The 20108-nt window shown below is 39.1% G+C and overlaps 1 protein-coding gene across 1 annotated transcript; it reads left to right on the top strand.

Moving 5' to 3' along the window:
- Positions 1-9269: 9269 nt before the first annotated feature.
- Positions 9270-18158, top strand: LOC311212460 (cytochrome P450 2J2-like; the record flags this gene model as incomplete). Its single annotated transcript, XM_084291844.1, has 9 exons — positions 9270-9434; positions 10500-10662; positions 11666-11815; positions 12261-12421; positions 13138-13314; positions 14117-14258; positions 15423-15610; positions 16797-16938; positions 17980-18158. 9 exons carry the CDS (start codon positions 9270-9272, stop codon positions 18156-18158), a joined length of 1467 nt encoding a protein of 488 aa, XP_084147970.1.
- Between the last annotated feature and the right edge of the window lie 1950 nt (positions 18159-20108).

Raw genomic sequence — 20108 nt, 5'->3', positions numbered from 1 at the left:
CATGTTGAATGAGTGTGGCTTGGAAGCCCCCATCTGTTCGCCTTTTGAAGCAGTCACCGACAATTTCTAAAGGCTGAATCTCCATGTTGTATCATGGTGTGGTGTCTGTCATGATGTTGAAGCCTCCACTTACTATGATGTTTTTTTTGCCCTTGCAGCCCTTCTGATCAGGGTTGTAGTACGTGTTGCCAGCTTGCTTCAGGCCTGTGGGAGGTCAGTGCTGGCTCTGATAGTAGACCTTTCCTCTGTAGCTCTGGCATTGTACCCTGTTTGGATTAAGTTATTGACTTGTAAACCCGTGCTCTCATTACCATGATGAGTTAATTTGACATAAAGCCTTCTCTGATGTACAGGGCTCCTCCATTACCAGCATGCTCAACTTGATGACCTTAGAGGGATTTTCCAACATAGATGACTCCATGATTTTATGGTCCAGTCTCTTTGCGTACATTGCATTGCAGTGTTGTGGTGTATCCCATGTGAGCAGTCTTGCTACTTTTGCTGTGACCCCATCCTTCTGCCTGTTTGCTCTCTGAGACCTTTCTGCAGGGTAAATCTGGGTCCCCCTGAGTAAGGCTGGGCCTAACAAGAGACTTAGGCTGGGTCTGGCAATTTGGACAATGTGGGCAGTGTGTTTTCCTAGTGCTCGGTGAGAGTTGTGGGTGTTAAATGAAGCGTGGTGAGGCAAAGTTTTTCCAGAAAAGCTCAGGCAACGCTTCACAAGGAAGGAAAAAAATCAAACTGTTTTAGAGGGATTCAATGTTCCTTATTTTAATATTTTTTTCAGTATTTGTGACCAGCTCCTCTTCACGTAAATCTTACTCCCTGTTGTCTGACAAGTACTATTGCAAGAGCTCACCAGTAAAGATGACAGATGTTCAGTCTGTTTATTTTGAATAGGTGAGGAAATCTGCTTTTGTAATGAAGGCTTCAAACCATAGGAGTGGGAAGCAAATGCAATGCCTGCAGGGGACAGGGAAAGAAACAGCATAATCATCAGAAAGGTGAGAGCTGAATAAACGTTGAGTGTGGTGTGCTGGAGGTGGAAAGGGCTGTGCCCAGGGTGTTTGTTGCCTGCTGTGCTGTAAATACAAGGGTTTGGGTTTTTTCATTGCAGGTTGCAAAGACAGATTCAGTACGTGTATTAGAAAACACTGAGTCGTTCTATGCTGTGCATGTGTTGCTTAGCATGGTAGCATATACTTGCTGCCTGGCTTGGTGTCAAGCTAAACAGAACAGACAATCGCTAAGCTCCCTTGCAGGTTTTTTTTTTCAGTGGAAATAATTTGGATTTCTCAACTCAGCTGTTCCTTCTCTCCTGCAGCTCTGTCTTTCAAGAGCTTCATAACAAGAGCTGTTAATTGGTCAGTGGATTCAGAATTTCTCTGTGGGAAAAGAATTACAGACATGGTATGTTCAAGCAAGCACCAATGGAGAGTTGCTTAGAGCACAGACCTAGTGTGAAAATAGGACTGGAAAAAGCAAGCCAAGAAAATTGCTGTTCTGTTTTTCTGTTCTGCTCAGGAAGAGAGAACTTTGCTTACAACATCCTAAACAGTCTACAGCAGGAGGCAAAATTCTGTCTTAGTGGGGCCTGAAAACCAATGAACTTTAAGGTTGTGTAGGCAACATACTGGAATGGGACTTGGGAGATTCAAATGCTGCTCCTAGATCTGTTCGTAGCTTGTCTATGACTGAGGAACTTGCTTCATCTCTCTAGGCCTAGTCAGACTTGCTCCTTTTTTAAAAGAGCTTTAAGATTAAACTAATGAAAGGTAAGATGCAGTTGGGAGTTATGGCTGTTTCTCTTGTTACTATGCCTTCCCTGCCCCATGCAGTTGTTGCAATTGCTGCATGCTCCTGTGGCCTGAAACCTTCATTGCAAAGGAAAATTTTTGATCAGACTTACCTGTAAAGATGACAGAGATGTTGAGCTTTGCAATAGTATTTGCCAGATAAGCATGAGCATTACTTCTTGCATGGAGAGGTGCTGCTCGCGTATAATGGAGATACTGGAATAAGGAAAACTGAGTGTGCATCAGATCAGTTACTTCTTCCTGATGCTTTAGTGAGAACAGGGTAATTACTGTTCTGCAGATAGTCTTATTTTTGGAATTTCCTAATGTTTGAATATTTGTAGCCTCAACATTGTTTGACAGTTTTTCAGAGCAGTATCTAGTACCCTAATGTTGCACTTGGAATGCCAAAAGTCATGGACAGAACAGAAAATTTCAGATAAGACAAGCTGAAACGGGTATTAAAATTCTGTTTCTTCCTGAAAAGGAAATAGTAACTTTGAGTTCTACAATGATAGCTTAGAAATGTTCAGCTGTTTAACTTCTGAGAACAGAAAGTAATAATGCTTATGCCATTCTCATGCAGGAAGTAATGCAGGCTGAAATATTGAAGTTTCTGATTGCTCAGGATTGAGAAAGGTATAATCCATTTTCAACAGCATGGCAGTGCCCCATAGCTGAACAGCAGCTGACACAGGTCTATCGTGGCAGGACAAAATTCAGAGAAGCTATTAATTGTATGGATTCTTTTTGATATAGGGGAGCTCATCAAGGAGTGACTGAAAGGAAAAGATGAATGCTGTGGTTTTTGTTTTTGTTTACTTTGTGTTTCATGTTGTTTTTCTGCCACCTTTCTCTTGTCTGTTACTGGGCGTAATATATGGTAAGCTGCAGAAGTTCTGAAAAAGCTGGAGAGTAGAAACCTACTAAATGAAAAGCCCCAATGTGGGACAAAAAATAATGAAAATTTGCAATTGTTTGGAACAACTATCTTGCAAATATCCTATTTCAAACATCGTGAAAATCAAGCAAATTCAAAATCTTAGTGATCATTTTTTCCTTTTATGACCACTTGTGTTGCAGCCTGTTCTTACTGGATAACCTTTGTGCAGATATCTTTTACCATACATAGAGGCTGCCAGAAGAATATACACAGTTTAGAAAGTATAAAGCAATTATCTATTGCCCAATATAGTAGCTAGCTTTGGTTACCATGCTACTTGGCTAAGCACTAATGCTTACTGCTGCTCTTGAGACACTGCATGAGCCTCTGCTCACCAGTCAGCCACCAGATGGGGAAATGTCAGCCCCTGACACTCCTTGGATCTAGCTGATTTTCAGTGTTGCTTACTTGCTATCTTCCAATTCTCTGTTTTTTAGGTTTTACTCTTTTTCTCATCAACCCTCCAGCTGCTAGCTATTACAGTCTCAACAATTACAATCTATATCTGTTGTTATTTACTTTGCAGAGCTTTAGTTTATGTACTTTCTTGCACCTAATTTTCTCAGCAAAATTGAAGCTTAAAACCCCCTGGTAATGTGGCTATTGGGTTAGGTTTTCCAATCAAGGATCTTGTAATACTGAATACTTTCATAAATAACTTTTTTTATAGATGGAAGTGTGTGCTTATATGACACAAAAACAAGCACTATGAACTGGACAGATAACCTAAAAAAATTCACCTTAAGGTTCAAGATAATGTAACTGTACACTGTGGATTATTTCTCATTAGATATGGTAGAGGGTAAGCAAAAGTACACATAAGGATCTAGGTTTTATAGCAGATCACAAACTTAAACATGAGTGAATATGTCAAACTCGTTGAAAAATGCAAGCAGATGTTCCTGGATGGGTTAAGAATTGCTATGTTCTCTAGTCCAGTTGCTATCAATAAGGTCTCAGGAGAAAATCTGTGCCCAGCGTGAAAGATCAAAATTAATTGTCTCAATGTATTTGTTGGAATTCATTAAAGTTCTGGCCATCATTTTACTGTTAATAAAAACTAATAAAGAAAAGCAGAAGCAATCATAAAAGGTGAGCCTGAAGGTCCATCCAGCCCACTATCTTGGCTGTAATCATAGTCAATCACTGATGCCTGAAGTAAGAAGAAAACATGGCAGGCATGTGCCTTTAATTATTTCTCTGATAATTTCCTAGCCTTCAGGGACTTCCTGAGCTACTGGTCATGACTCTGTGAGACAGTGGTGGCAGCATCCAGCCTATTTTCTGCAGTTTTCCAGCTTTTGGTCACTGGACTGTGTATGCGTGCAGCTGAGACCTTACAGTGTTCCATGCCAAGTTGAGAAGTGTTTGTGACCCACCAGTGTTTTGCTATTGCAATTTGACAAACCTCGATCAGGTGGGTGATGGTATTTACTGATGAAGTTTACAGGATGGCAGCTTGGTTGTGCCAGTAGTTCCTATACTGGTAAGAACTTCATCAGAGATGCTGCACTGCAGTATGAATCTGTGGCTTCCTTGCAGATACAGACCTCAGGCAGGACAAAGCTGCGCCTCGTTCCTTTAGCACAACTAATGCAGACCAATCACTGGTAGGTCATCTAGGTAGTATATCCATCTATCATTGCAGACTGCTATGGTGATCATGTCTGCTGTCTTGGTAACAGCCTTGCAGTTGGACTTCTAGAAGACCATGGTTCAAAGTTTTAAAGACAGTAAGTGTGGTGACCAAGTAGGAGTATCTGGCTATGCAGGTAGGGTTAACGTTTCCTGGAATGCTAAGTTATTTTAGATTCTTTGTTTTTCTTACAGGTGCAATGCTTTCATTTAGTGACTAATTCAAGCCCAGCTAGAAAAAGTAGAAATTTAAAAAACAGAAGTTGTATTTCTCCTTGGTTTCCCTGAATGTAAAATGAATAAAGGGATGATGAAATTTCTGTTATAATAAACTAAAGTATTTCCAAGTTGAACTGGGAGAAAGTGTGCTGATAAAAGTGCCTTGTGGGTTTTTATTTATTTATTTATTTACCTTGTATGAGTAACATGTTTGCATTTCAAAGTAGGTGCTTTTGTTCCTCACTTCAGTTAGGCGGAGATTCATCCCCTATCTTTCATAGGGGATAGAATTTATTACCACCAGGCTTGAGTAGCAGGGATATAGAGAGCATGAGGAAATTTGCAGTGTTCAAGCTCAGAGAATCTGAGCTATGTACTTGGCTGCTGAGGGAACTACTGTTTTACATATGTAAATTTGGTGTTTGTGGGGACAATTGACCAGCTCAGCTTTGTGTGTAAACAGCCACCTTCAGCTGTTCCTTTAACAAGAATATCTTCTGGCTTCTCATATGGGTCAGGCATCTGCAGGTTTAGGACTCTGGGCATTTGATAAAACCAGGTTTTACTACAGACATTATAACTTAAAAAAAAAAAAAATGCAGAAAACATGTAGTGAAAAGAGCTCTGGGGGTAAAGGAAAACACGACACTTAAAAAACAAATTTCTCTCTTGAATTATCTGAAGGAAAAATAGTTGTTCTTTAATTGAAGCTATGATTCTTATTTTCATAGCATGTTGGAAGGCAAAAACTACTTGAATACGCAGAGAGTAAATTCCTAGTGATCTGGAAGGGATAAAAATTGAAAGAGAAGGTGATGAGTTATCTATTGATTTTTGGATGTCACAAGAACTTTCTCAGAAGTTTTGGAAGAACTCTGGAGCAGTATAGGGTAGCTTTAGATGGTACACTCAGAGCTGTTAATTTCTTAGACAGACCCCTCTTGTAAAATAGACAGGAAATACTGTCAGTCAGTCAGGCTGTCATGTTCTTTGTCATGTTTCTCATGAAACTGCTGTGGGTACATAGATGCTTTCTCCTGGAGCTGACTTTAAGTCCTATCCTTGAAAAACTCAAGAAGGTGAGGGTTACTGCAGCTCATGACATTACCCACATAATGAAGTTTTTGTGAAATTATTACCTTTATGATAAACTGTCATAACTGGCTAAGAGAAGCTTTATGCTGAGTACTGTAGACCTGAGAATCAATTTTCCTGTGTGATGTTTCATCTGAATCTACTCTTAACTTGCTACTGCAAGTAGTAGTACTTCAAGTGTATTGGTCACCTTCTTGCCTTGGGAGACTGAAGCAGGAAAACATGCACAGCTGTCAAACATTTTAATTTAGTTTACCTAATTACTCAGCAAAAAGATAATACTTAATGTATAGTTGCTGAATCTACAATAACAAAATGTGGCAAGTGGCAAATGCAAAAGGAGTATTCTTTCCCATACTCTGGATGAGGGCAGTTTACTGGAATTTAAGTAACATCTGAGGTTAGTAATATCCTTAATATGGAGATCAGTATTGTCACAATTTTTTTTAAAGAATGATGTTGTACTTTTAAAATGTTTTTGGAAAACCTGAGAAGAAGAACTGTCATGATACTGGCTGCTTGTCTCAGTTCTTGGTTGAACTGAAGACTGACAATGGAAATGTATCATGAAGAAGTAATTCAGTTTTCCAGTTTCTCTCTGTTTGGGATTTTAGGAAGAAGCTGGCAGTGCTGAATTTGTCCATGAATCCTTCAGTTTAAAAACAAAAAATAAATAAAAAATCAGCTGTCACAGCTAGACAGAAACACGGGAAGAGGAAAATAATACCCTCCATCTGCAAGTGTGGGTGTGTGAAATGCCCAGCTGTTATTCAATAAAACTATCATGGACTGAACTACAGGGCCAAAGTATGCAAAGTCATAGCTGTGTTTACAGAAATGGAAACCTGATCAGAACTGAGAAGTTATTAGATAAGAAGCTGTGAGTGATTTCAGACAAGATGTGTATTTTAAAATTCTTCCAGATGTAGCAATGAGCCATTGTCAAATACCCACCAGACATGCATGATGACTGTATGTAATACACATCTGAATATTTTTTAACAAAGCTGTTGATTGTATACCCCTTTGCATTGTAAATCTTGTATTAAGGTTGCCTGTGATGCCTGATGAGCAGCAGTTCAAGATGAAAGCAAAAAGGCAGCGTGTGTCTTAGTTGCAGTGCTGCTTGCAAACCAGGAAGGGATTATCAACCTTATTTAGTAATCAAAGAGGAGATGGTATACCAGAATATAGCCTTCGTCCTGTAAGTAAAATGGTTTTATGGCCTTTCAGTCCATCATAATGAAATGTGAACGCCCTTATTTAAATAAGGTTTGTGTCAGGCAATAGTGATTTGTACTTGCAAGTTAGTGATATACTACATGCCCTCAACCATGCATTCACTCAGAAAGGGAGTGAGACAGAAATATATCACAAAAATGTTTAAGACAGATGTAATAAATCAATGGAAATCGAGTTCCTCATTTTTTTTCAGAGTCAGAATGGCCTTGTAAAGTACTAGTGGAATTCTGATGACAAGTGGGGCTCTGTTCATGTTTCTTTTCTAATTCTGCATCTGGGACCAGACCCATCTTGCATAATCAGAAGCATCTGGCATATAAACTTCAGAGCTGATCAAGACAGTCTGAACAAGGTATGTGTTCATGTTCCCAGACAATTCATTTGTGAATGAGTAACACCAGTGTAAACATTAGGATTTTAGGATGTATGAGAAATCTGGTGTGGATCAGGATGAAATGACACAGATGATGGTAATTCTTTTTAAAAATGTACTTTATCATGATATGAATTATTCCAAGAAGCAAGACGTTTCAAGATGCCCTACTATACAAGCGTAGGGTTCATCCTTCTTGGTGTGTGTGTTTGTAAATCTAAAGAAGTGAGATGCCTGCCAATTTCCTTTGCTCCATCATTTGAATGGAGCAGATGTACAATGCCTGTGAAGAGGCAGGAAGCTCCAATTGGTGAGATTTGTTTGAAGACTATTCAGAGAATAGTTTGAAGACTATGACAGAGCTTGCTGTGTGTAGAAGGACCTAAGCAAGGTCCTCAACCAGCAAGCATGCTGGAAATTCTCCTCTAGACTTGTCTGGGGAAGAACAGAGGACTTAATTTATAAAAGTAGCAATTTCATAAGTTACACATTTCAGAAATGTGTGTTGGCTACAGCATGCTTTTGTTAAAATGAACTGGTGTTGAAGATGTATTTTCTGATCTTTATCTCATTAGTTCTGTTTTTTTTTACATCTTGTATTGTGCATTCTTGTGTTAAGATTTCCTGTTAATTTTCTGAATTCCATTCTTTAGTTGCAAATAGGTATAAAACTTATCCAAGGTCAAGTCTACTTGTAGTGATGTTTTTGGTCAAGAATGCAACACTTACAATCCAATGATTGTCACTACAAAACTAATGGAGAAAGTGAACTGTAGATGAAAACAGCAAGATAAGATCCTGGAGAGTGTGGAAACTGTGGAAAGCCTGTGAGAGTACTTTGTCCTGTTTGGATTAGCTTTAAAACACTTGTACGAATTGCACTATTTACTGAGATATTTTCTGTTTTTCTTTCTCTTATAGCTTGAGGGAGATGTAATGAAGTTGGAGATAACATGCTTCTTGTAAGTTAATCGTGTGTGCACTGGCAATGTTACAGAATGCTGCTGATGCATTTCAGTTTATTTTACGGAGGCTGTTACAGAGAAAAAAGTACTTTGCCTACAGTTGCTGTTATGGAGATAGCCAGTATTATTATCATCATTTCAGAATGCCAAACCTGATGACTGTGGCTTTGCATAGTTTTGGAGTTCTTGTAGACTTAGTACATGTGTGGTTTTTGTTTTGCCTACAAATATTTTTTTTCCTAACAGGAAAGCCTCCTTGGATGTGGGAATAAGCTGCTGGCACCTGGGTGCCACAGCTGGGACGACCTGTTAGGGATGTGTTGGAGAAGCACCTTTTATATAACAGCAGGAGTGGGACGGAGTTGAGCAGTTGTGGAAACAGCTGAAAACAAGCATTCCACTTAGGTACTCTGGACTATTTCACCCCATTTTTCCTAAAGCTTGGTCCACTAATCTTGATAACTCCTGTGTCATCCACTGTCATTCTGTATGCATGAGTATAATGTCCTTTTGAGCAATGGATTGTCCCTCTCTCCTGCCTCCATCCACATTTTGCTGCTTTTGTTGGTGTTGAAGAGATGTGTGTGCCTAGACTTTGGGTAAATGCCCTGGAGAATGCTACCTGGTCAGTTCTCCTGTCTTTGGCAGGACATAGCTGACCTTCAAGTGACATATTCCATCAAACTGATTGCTCAAAGGGATGTTTCTGAATGTAAGATGCAAGTCTAAATTAAGCGTCTGCCTTCTAGCTTTTATTGGATCTTGAAGCGATGACAGGTATTAACATATTGCAGCATAGTGATGTATTAAATACATGCAAGGATGGGAACAGTCCTCATTTTCTAGAATAGGGAAGTGTGGTAGGGAAGAAGGGAGGAGAAAAATTCAGAAAGCTTAAAAGCGAGGAGGTTGTCTTTGGGAAGAGTTAAGTAGAACAATATAGAATCAGTTCAACAGATTTGTAACAGCTTTCTCAGTGATAGTCTCATTTAAAGTGTGAAATGATAAGTGTAATACTACTATCCCTGATTTTGTTTCTTTTGGGTGTGCAGTTCCTGAAATTGCAATGGAAAAGTCGTGGATTTCCTCCTGGACCAATCCCACTTCCCATTGTTGGAGGTGTCTGGCGGATAAATTTTAGAGCTGATCATAGGAGCCTGAAAAAGGTATGTATTTTTGAGGATGTGAACAAAGGAGCAAAAAGTGTAAAAAATAGGGATGGTTGTTGGTAGGCTAATATGGTACTAGAGAAAACTTCATTGTGAGGGAAGGTGGGTCATGGAAGTTAAATTAAATGCCTAAATAAGTTAAGTAAAATCTGCAGATTCCTTGCAAATAAACTGATGGTGTAAATGATGGTGAAACGAATGAAATCATGGAAAGAATTAGGTCCATGCTGAGCATATTAATTGAGGGTCTTTCAGTGTTCAGCCTCCTCCACTGAGACAAAACTTTACAAAATAATCCAATGTGCTGATAAATTTTTTTTCAAGACCCAACCTTGCTAAATGAGACTGGCACATGAGGGGGTATTTGGCTGCAAGGGGAGAATATAGGCTTTAGGGAAAAGGAACTTAAAAGACATTGATGCCAAACATTTCTAATGGGAGGACAGAGCTATACTGTTTCTTTGTGTGGAGGTAGGGACTTTGTCCTCACTGAATATCCACAGGGTTGCCTGAGACCAGTCCCTATCGCTGGCCAAGCAGAGGTGGGATCCCTGTTCATGCTCCTCAGCTTCACTGTACTTTTATATGAGATGGGAGATGGTCTATTGAATCTTGAAATTTATAGTACTAGGAGAAGTGACAACGGGAATGTGTAATTTTAAGAGGTTGTAGTTTTTGGTTGAGGAAATGAAACGTGGAGTTGAAAAATGTAACTGTGAATGGGCAGGTGAACTTCTCTTGTGAAACTGAATATGATCTGTAAGCACTCAGTTCTGGCATTTTCCTAAATGTTATTATTTGCAAAGACAACCCAAGTTAAGCTTTAAAAAGGGCATAGAGCATCTGTTCTTTTTATCATTCACATTACTATGAGTAGTGGGGTCCCAGAGAGAGCACAGAACTTTACTCCCAAGTTCAGAAAATAAAAAGGCAAAATAGTTTTGTTTTGCAATGGGAGTGTTTATCACAGTAATGTCATGTTGGAAGAGAGGAGCCCATCATGTGTGTCCTTTGGTTGATGTTTCTCCAATGAGTATTTTTTGTCATTGGTCAAACCTACAGCTAGCAAAAATCTATGGCAACATCTGCACCCTGTGGCTGGGTCACAAACCTATGGTGGTGCTTTATGGATTCAAAGCTGTGAAGGATGGTCTCACCGTCAACTCAGAGGATGTTTCTGGGCGACTACAGACCTATATGTTCAAAAAATTTTCACGTGGAAGAGGTAAGATGTTTGTGTCTGTGAAAGAACTTTGTCTACTGACAAGTCCTTAGTTCCCAGCTCACCCATTCGGTCTGCTCCAGGTGGTTGATATAAAGCAAGCCTGTGGTATCCCTCAAAATGGTCTCCAAAATAGTCTGCAAAGTGCTGCTGTCACACATATTCGAGAATCTCACCAGAGCAGCAGCATTTGTACTAGCTAGGTCTTTTATTTATCCATTAGTAGTGTTGTCCAAGCTTGTGCCCTGATTTGAAATAGTCCATGTGAGGCTCACTTGGAGCTTGAAGCCTCCTCTGTAAGCTGAGGCTGAAGTAATCCTTTATGCTCCTGGTTGTTTGTTTATGGCAAAGGCCACTGTAGGGAAAACACGTACAGAGCTGTTGAACAATGTGTAACCTTTTGGGATGTCCCAAAGTACAGGAAGGACACTGGAGCTGTAAACATATTAGTGAGACTGTAGGTGCAACAATCCTTGTTCAAAGCTTCTTACTGTGCTATCATTTACACCAGCCACTGCTGAATTTTGGTGGATGGAGAATATATAGAGTTCTGCATTCGGAACAGAAATGCTCAATGGTTCTTGCCCTGGCTTCATTTCCCAGGAAGGACATGGATCACGATGAGAGCTGAATGTGTGCTCAAGCAGCCTGGTAAAATCAGGATCCATCCCCCAAAAGCCAGAGACTAAGTGAAGCACAGACAACGTGCTCAAAACCAGTTACCAACTCTAGACATTAAGGAAGTGTGGTGTTTTTTAAATATTGCCAGTAAGGAGATTTGATGGTCTCAAGAGGGTTTGCATAAGATTAAGAAGCACAAGCATAGGAACCCCCTGGACCTCTCCAATGAGCTCCTTAGAAAGGTCTGTTGGCTCTGAGTAGCTTGGTGAGAGACCCTATCGTATTTTCAGGTGGTAGAAACCTGAACACAGTGAACAATTCTTAGCATGTATGTTATTTACTGTTATATGACTATTAACATAAAATTAATTCTTAATGACTGAAGGTATCCTGGTCTCAAATGGTCTCATCTGGAAACATCAGAGACGTTTTGGAATTGCAACGCTCCGGAAACTTGGAATGGGGAATAAAGGAATGGAACGTGGGATACAAACCGAGGCCTATCACTTGGTCAAGTACTTCAAGGACAAAGATGGTATGCCACTGACAAGGTGCCCTGGGAACTGCTTCCTGATTTTGATGTAGAGTCATGCAGGCTACCTACTGAGGTTAAAGACAAACTATTTTTGTTTCAGAAAAGACTGGGGTTAGAGTACAGCCAAGACTATTTAGAGCGTAATATAATTTAAGTGCAATCAAAACTTTTTGTACCATCAGAGCTCAGCGGTGTGTATTTTGGTATTAGCACCAAGATTTAAAACAAAACAAAACAAACAAAATGGATAACGGTGGGAGTTAAAGACTTGATGCCTTCCTGTCCTCATTTTTGAATGAGGTTTATCTGTTGTTAAATTTGCCAGTGAATTTTGAGGCTTTCAGTATAACAGTCTAAATAGCATAAGTGCTATTTATTATAAAATCTTGCTTTTGAAATAGCAAAGGAGAGTGTTTTAGTGACAAATGTTTATCTCTGTTTGCAGGAGAAGCTGTTGACCCTTCATTCCCCATTGTTCATGCTGTCTCTAATGTGATCTGTGCTGTGGTCTTTGGACATCGTTTCTCCATGCAGGATGAAACTTTCCGCCAGCTGATTGAAGCATACAATTGTGTAGTGGCTTTTGGGAACAGTTACACTTACTATGTGAGAAAATGACACGTTTAATAAGCAAATTATTCAAATTATTCAATTATTGAACATTATATTTATTGCATTACCATGCAACGTTAATTATAGCATTATATATTATCATAGTATACTATTTAATCACAAAAAATGCTGATTTACAAATACTGATCATGAATGTGAACTGGGCCTGGAGTGCTTTGGGTTTGACATTACTAAACTAGTACAAATAATTACTGTTAGAATTTCCCAGGAGAGGCAGTGTGCTTGGGATGTTAAACTCTTTTGTAATGGAAAGACCAGTATTATTGAGGTGAAAAGTGATACTTTTTTACTGGAGTAAAAGATTGTGGTTTTGCATCGTCTGTTTCCCTCTGTGTCAATTTATGTAATTATATATAATATTAATTAGTATTAAATTTATTACTGTTAACACATACAGAATAGACTTACCTGTGAAACTGTATTCCTCTGTTGGTGAATTAACAGGGCAAATACTAGTGAGGTTATGCAGTAAGGATAAGAAAGAATACAGAGTAGAAATTGCATCATCTTTAATTTGTGTTTTTAATGCCTGTTTGTGTTCTCATCATGACATTTCTCTTTGCTGCAGTACTTTTCCTAGAAAAACTAATTCAGTAATTCAGTATTTAAAATGTCTGCATTGTATCTCTATAATGGCTTTAGTCATGCCATGTAACTTACAGTATTTGTGTTGAATGCTTGCTCCACAGATATATGAAATTTTCCAGTGGTCTTTAGCGTGCCTTCCGGGACCTCTACAAAAAGTAGAATCTCGCTGTGATTTTGTTCGTTCTTTCGTAAGGCAGGAAATCAAAAAACACAGGGAAAAAGGCACCATAGATGAACCAGAAGATTTCATTGACTTTTACCTGGATCAGATAGAGAAAGTGAGTAATTTGTGCTGTAATTGACAAAAATGATATCATAGCAGATTTCATGCACATTTCACATAGCTGTCTATACATAGCAACATTGTTACAGAGCACTACAAATTCAGTTTAAAAAACATGCTGTCAAATTCAAATATGATTTTTAAATAGTCAGTTTAATTGCTTGTTTTAGAAGGATAAAATAATTACTTTTTTTTAATTATTATTATACTCTCGAGTCCTTAGACAAGAGTAGACAATGGTTGATTTTAAAGATGTAAATATTTAGATGGCTCTTTAATTCTGATTCTTTGTGTCTTTTCAGTGTTTAGCTTTATTCTCTTTATGCCTTGTACTAAACTTTTGTGTGCTTAGTAGGACTGTATGATTATTGAAACAATCTAAAAGAAAAATGATGGCAGTCTCTGCCTTGAAAAATAGCGTAAATCATTAAATCATAACACATGAGAGATAACTGAAATCAGCAAATGTGCAGGGAGTGGCAAGGGTGGGATAAAACTACTTCTGAAATGTTGTTTTTCTGATGTGGATGTTAGCAGTAAGGCAACAAGGAGCTCTAAATGTAATAGGGCCTTGGAATCCTGACACTTTCTATAGCACCTGCAATGAAAAGTATGTATGAATTTACTTGAGAAAATATCTGCGTAAATCTTTTTATTATTTGGGTACCTGTATTTTCTCCATCTTCTGGAAATACTCTATTTCCTTACACTGATCACTGCATGTCACAGTGGGCAGATATATTGTTAGACAGATGTACCTTCTGCACTCTTACTTAATTTCTCATTGACACCTGTAGGCTAAAAATGTCCCAGATTCTACTTACAATGAAGAAAACATGGTGCAGTCTGTTTTTGACCTCTTCCTGGGCGGCTCTGAGACCACTGCTACCACTCTGCGCTGGGCTCTGCTCTATATGGTGGCTTATCCTGACATCCAAGGTGAGTTATAGACATAAACACGGAGATATTTCAAGTAGAACAATTCTGTTCCACATCCCTTTTCTTTTTTCTTTTTATTTTTTGATATCATATTTCCAGCTCTGTTTTTAAGAAGCCAATAAAGTAGAACATTTCCAGACACAGAAATAATGTAAAATTTATTAATTAAATTTAAATTTAAAATTAATTAAAATTTAAAGTAATTTCAGGGTTGTTCAGCTTCTGATGTATTTTGTCTTCTGTGTATTTTGTCATGATTTTTGACAGACTGTTTTAGTACTGTAAGAATGTAATAGAAAATAGTCTGATTGAGAAGACTCAAAGTGAGTTAGGAAAAAAGTGATTCTTTCCTTGTATATGAAATGTCAAACATACATTGTTTGTGTTATTAACTGAGACATCAGTTGATTTCTGCATAAGTATATTCATCATAACTTATGGAACGTTAAATAGAGAAGAACAGAGAAGACAGAAAGATGCCTGACAAATTCTACACAAGGGCAAAGTTGCTCATTAGTTTCAAAAATGTTTAAATGATTTGTACGCACATGTAGCTTTCAAATTCTACAAAAAAAAAAGAAAAAAAAAAAGAAAAAAAAGAAAAAATCCCTCTTGGATTACTAGCCTTGTTTTTAAGCTTGAAATTTGATCCTGAACTTTCTCAGACTGTGTAAGGTATGGTACTTACTGAAGCATAGGTAAGAGCCGAAAGGGATTAACTATTGGTCATGGTTAGGTAATATTACCCTGTTCCAATTCTCAGCATTACTTCTGTGTATCAGTTTGATACAATGGCTTCCTTACAACGTGTTGCTAAGTGTGCTGTGAGTCTGTATTCAGCTAGAGTAAAAACAGTAGCTTGATTAATTGTATTAATCTATTAGTAAGAAACTCTTGTTTTATTTACACTTTGCTCTCTTTCTTTTAATTATGAAGCTCAATAAATCTTTTGGGCTTGTGGAAAGATGATCTGAACACAGAGCCTATAAACTAAGAAATACCAAATTTTAGTCAAACAGTAAAATTGTATGAATGTATGTACAGTTGTATAAATGTATTTACATTTTAGGATATGGTGAGTATAATTTATTTACATATTATTTTTTTCTATCACTGCTCGTCGTGGTGTTCTATGTAAAAAGGACTTTTTCTTTTTCTCTGTAGAAAAAGTCCAGAAAGAGCTGGATGTCGTTTTCGGTTCTTCTCATCAAATCTGCTATGAGGATCGGAAGAAACTGCCTTATACAAATGCTGTGGTTCATGAGATCATTCGCTTTAGTAGCATTATTTTAATCACAATTCCTAGAGAAGTAGTGAAAGATACAACTGTGTTGGGGTATCACCTTCCAAAGGTACCCTATCTATTCCAATATGACCTTTGTCCATAAGTTGAATTCCTCATAGTTGTGTTTTCCCTCATCCACTTTTCCTTATGGTTTAGTGGTTGTTGGTGACAGTACTGACAGTGCTTTTCCCCTCCCGTGCCCTCTGACCTGTGCCTTTTTCTCATGAACAGTGAGTGAAAACCCTTACCAAAAGCATAATTTCACAGCAATTAAACCTGTGAGGGTGCTGCAGTCTTACTTTCCAAGAGTTTGTGCTTTTAAAGTACTTTATAAGCATTCGAGTTCTTATACTTTCAGAAGATCTTAGAGAGGACTTATCAGAAATGCAGTGTTGTCAGCATATTGATAATGACAGGATATTGTCTGCGATGTGGACAGATGGGAGGTTGAATTTTTTTTTCCACTTGTGATGCCTGAGACAATACCAAGCATGAACTCAATTTCATTCACTTAGGACTTCTCTTCCATATTATTACATCTCTGGCATCATATTTAAAATATAATGAAGATGTTTCCCTGCAGCTCCTGAACTGCCGTCTGACCTCAAACAAAAATCCACTGGTAGTTTCCTTGATTTATGCAGCTTTTCCAAACTTAATCTCAATGCCAAACCTCCCCAAAGCCACACATGGAGACACCTTCCTGCACAGCACTGCTCCATGGTGTTTGTCATGCACACCTTCCTTCCCGCCACCTTGAGAAAGATAATTTGAAATATACTGCTTCATTTGCAGGGTGCTTAGTTTTCCATTTGTAAACCTGCTAAAGCTTGTCAAAAGTGGGAAAATCATTTTACTAAATTTAGGATAAGCTAAAGAACTTTACACCCCTCGTTGTGTTGCAGTTGCTAACAGAATGGAAAAAAGGACATGAAGGGAGTAAAGTAGAGAAATACCTAAAACTGAGCTACTGAGGTTTATTATCTATTTTTTGAAGAGAAAAATGAATAAACAAACCAGAAAAAAACAAAACAAAACAAAACAACAAAACCACTCACACAAACACAGACAATGAAATCAGTTTGAGATTAAACATTTTTGTTTCCAATAAAATAATCTTTCAATTCTTCTACCTCTTCATGTGGCTAGCAGAGCAGTGCCCTGAGTTATAGCTGGAATTGGTTTGTGTCCTTTTCTTCATGATGTTTGAGCAATTGAGTGGCAGAACTGAGCCAACAGCATCTTCTTTGCAGGGTACTGTGGTTATGGCAAATATAGATTCAACTCTTTTTGACCCTGAATACTGGGAGACCCCTCACCAGTTCAACCCTGGTCATTTCTTGGACAAGGATGGAAATTTTGTGACCCGAGAGGCCTTCTTAGCCTTCTCAGCAGGTAGGTGTGCTGATAACTGAACCTGTTTGTGTGGGTTAGACTGTGAACATGAAGCTGTATTATTTTTCTTGTGGCAAAGACTAAAGGGAGTGGAATCCCGTAATAGGAGTACACGGTTTTCTCAGGCCCAAAAATTGTTTGATTGGAAAATAACTCATTTGGTAATTTTATAAACTGTTGACCTTGGATTTTTGTGAAATTGCAGAGAAAGTAAAAGGAGTAAAGACCTAGAATTGCCAATAATTTTGGGATTAAAGTCCTTACACTGTTCTTTGCCACCCTCTGCATCTGCCAGATTATGCTATTATAGTGGTGGTTCCATGGCAGCATGCTCTGCTGGAGTTGATTTACTGTGTATAAATAATTCAGTATTTGTTGATACAGGAATTTGAACCTGTAACAAATGCATCCCAGATGGGTATGCCTTTCCCAGAGAGCTTCTGGAGATGCTCTTTTACTAAGCGTGTGTGTTTATAGAAGAGTAAACAATCAGTTGATTAAACAACAAATAAAACAAAAGCTATTAAGGATTATGCCAGGATTATGAATAATCTGGTTGTCAGAGCTCTCACCTGGGATGTGAAAGTGTCAGCCTCATGGTTCCTGGCCTACACTGGGCGGAAGAGGAATTTGAACATCCCAGGCCTAACCACTGCACCTTAGAGCCTGTCACCACCTCTCTTACTCAAACTTAACACAAAGTTAATTGATAAATAGGGAAAAGTTTTTGATTCATATGATTAATTTGGAATCAAGAGACTGAAACAGAGTTTGTAGCAGCAGGGAGTTAGTGATTATTTAGTGAAGTGTGAAACTAGGGAGAAGCATCTCTGGTACCTTTTTCTGTAGTCTGGGTAGATCCTGCTTATGGTCAACTGCAGACACCTCAGTTGTTCAGTCAGTTTGAGAGAAAAATGTCAAATTCAGCAAATCCTTGTTTCCTGATGAGAATGAGTGATGCTTTTTTGAAAAGCTGGGAAGCAAATGCAGGCTACAGATTTGTCTAGGTGCTTGACTGCTCTTTCCCTTCTTCCTCTGCAGGACACCGTGTATGCCTGGGAGAGGTGCTGGCGAAGATGGAGCTCTTCATCATCTTCTGCAGCCTGCTGCAGATATTCAAGTTCACTCTACCAGAAGGAGTTAAGGAAGTCAACATGGACATTATCTTCGGGAGCACAATGAAACCCCATCCATATAAGCTCTGTGCCAATATTCGCTAGGTTGCAGAGTATGACAGGTTTGAGGAAGAGGCACTGACACAGGCTTGCTAGTTCACCTTTTATGTTCTTCATTTCTAGCCCAGATTCATTGTCAGTCTGCTCCTGTTGTGTCACATGTCTAAGAAGCTGGTTGTGAAACATATTATGTTTTTCTTTTTTCTCTGTGTCTGGAAAACCTTTGTATGCTTTTCTTGTGTATTAGAAATGAAATAAACACACAGAAAATGATTACAGTGTCTGATCTTACTTTAGAGTTTACTTTAGAGGCTCAGTGGGAATCCTACTAGAGGGAGAAGGAACATTAAAGCCAGGACTTAGGGGTGCTTCCCATTGACCCCATATATTCTCAGTTCTAGAGTGGGGTATGGAGATGCACTTCCCAGAGGTGGTGGCTCTGGGCATTGCATGAACCCCTATGATGGGTGCATGGGGGAAAGAATTGTTGCGCTGGGACCTCTGAACTACCTGTGTGCCAGCTGGTTTGTCTATTTAGCACAGCCGCATGAAGGTGATAGCTTGCAAAGTAGTAGAGCTACATCAGTGCAACCCTTCATTTCACTGTGAGGCTTGGGACATAAGCTGCCAGTGAAGGCACCCCCCTCATATTCCCTCCTGAAGAATTGCAGAGGGGAGCCCCAATCCTGGTGAAACAAAGGTGGCAAAAATGGTAAATGACAAGTGGGCTGGCCTGAAGATGCTTGTTTTGCATTTATTATTGTGGTGCATTTGAGAGGCAGTCTTAAAGAGGGAGTCCTCTCACCCAGTGGAGGCAGCTTGTAGTGGTGATGGTGAAAAGAAGTCTAGGTTGGCCACATGTCTTTATTGATGCCTGAAAAGACAGTTACAGGGAATGCCTGGAGTCCTGAGATGCAAAGCTTGGCACCTACAAAGGGAGGGGCAGGGCAAAAATTACATTGATTTTCTTGAGAGCTGTGTGAGGGCTTTCTGTGAGTATAGATGCTTTGTGTAGCGTGCCTTGTGGCACACAGACTTCAGTAGCTGAGTTAATGGAGACTGTTAGCAGAGCTGCTGGGCAAAGTTCTTGCCAGTTTCCTTCCCTGAGGAGATTTTAGAATTGTTATTGCAATTATACTCCATGGATGCTTCGTTTATCCAGCATGACAATTTTCTTTCTTTAATGTAATGTTGGTTAAACAGTTCTATTCACATCTGTGAAGGAGCTCAGTATCAGGAGGCTTACTGCTCTTTTCTCAGGCTTCTGGCTAGGGGCTCTGATGGATGCTCTTGGGACTGCTGTGGATCTGAAGTTTGCTCTTGCTGCCACTAGTCAGGACTTGGGAGAAGAGATGCGTGAGCTCATGTGGTTCTTCTGCTCTCTAATTCATCTCTAGCTCTGATACATCTGTGTGATGCTGCATGTGCTGTGTGGGCATAGATTCTTGGGGGTGTGGAGGGTGGGTTGTGCACTAATGTGGAGCTCGGATTCAGTTTTCCTACCATATAAAGATGGTGTTGCAGAAGTGGGTATAATGAGGCATCTGGTTGCTACCAGAGTCTCAGTCATCTCTGTGAATGTATCTGTGAATACAGCATGTGCACGTACTGGAGACTGAATAAGAGGTGAAGTTCAGGAACAGGCACACAGGATCCATATTGCTTTAAACATTTTCACTTGCAGATTCTTCAAAGAACCTACAAACATTCCAAACATGGAGATAGAAGTCCTTTTTACAAAGGTTGTATCTATATCGTGTATATCTCTATATATGTTTTTGAATAGCGTTTATGAATCTGCATTTCTTAGTCATCTTTCACCACACCTTAGACGTTGTCCATGGACCTAGTGGGGTCAGGAGAACACAGCTGCTGGTCTGGATCATGTTCTTCCTGCTGCTGGTAGCTAGATATTGGAATTTCATTTCCAAAATGAGAAAGTAAGAGGCAGGCAAAAGGGAATGTGCTAAATAAAGGAAGAAACTAGCTAGCACT

Source organism: Netta rufina, assembly GCF_964035555.1.
Source record: "Netta rufina genome assembly, chromosome: 9".
In the NCBI taxonomy this organism is placed as follows: domain Eukaryota; kingdom Metazoa; phylum Chordata; class Aves; order Anseriformes; family Anatidae; genus Netta; species Netta rufina.
Note: the sequence above shows the minus strand (reverse complement) of the source record. Positions and strands in the feature narration are given on the sequence as shown.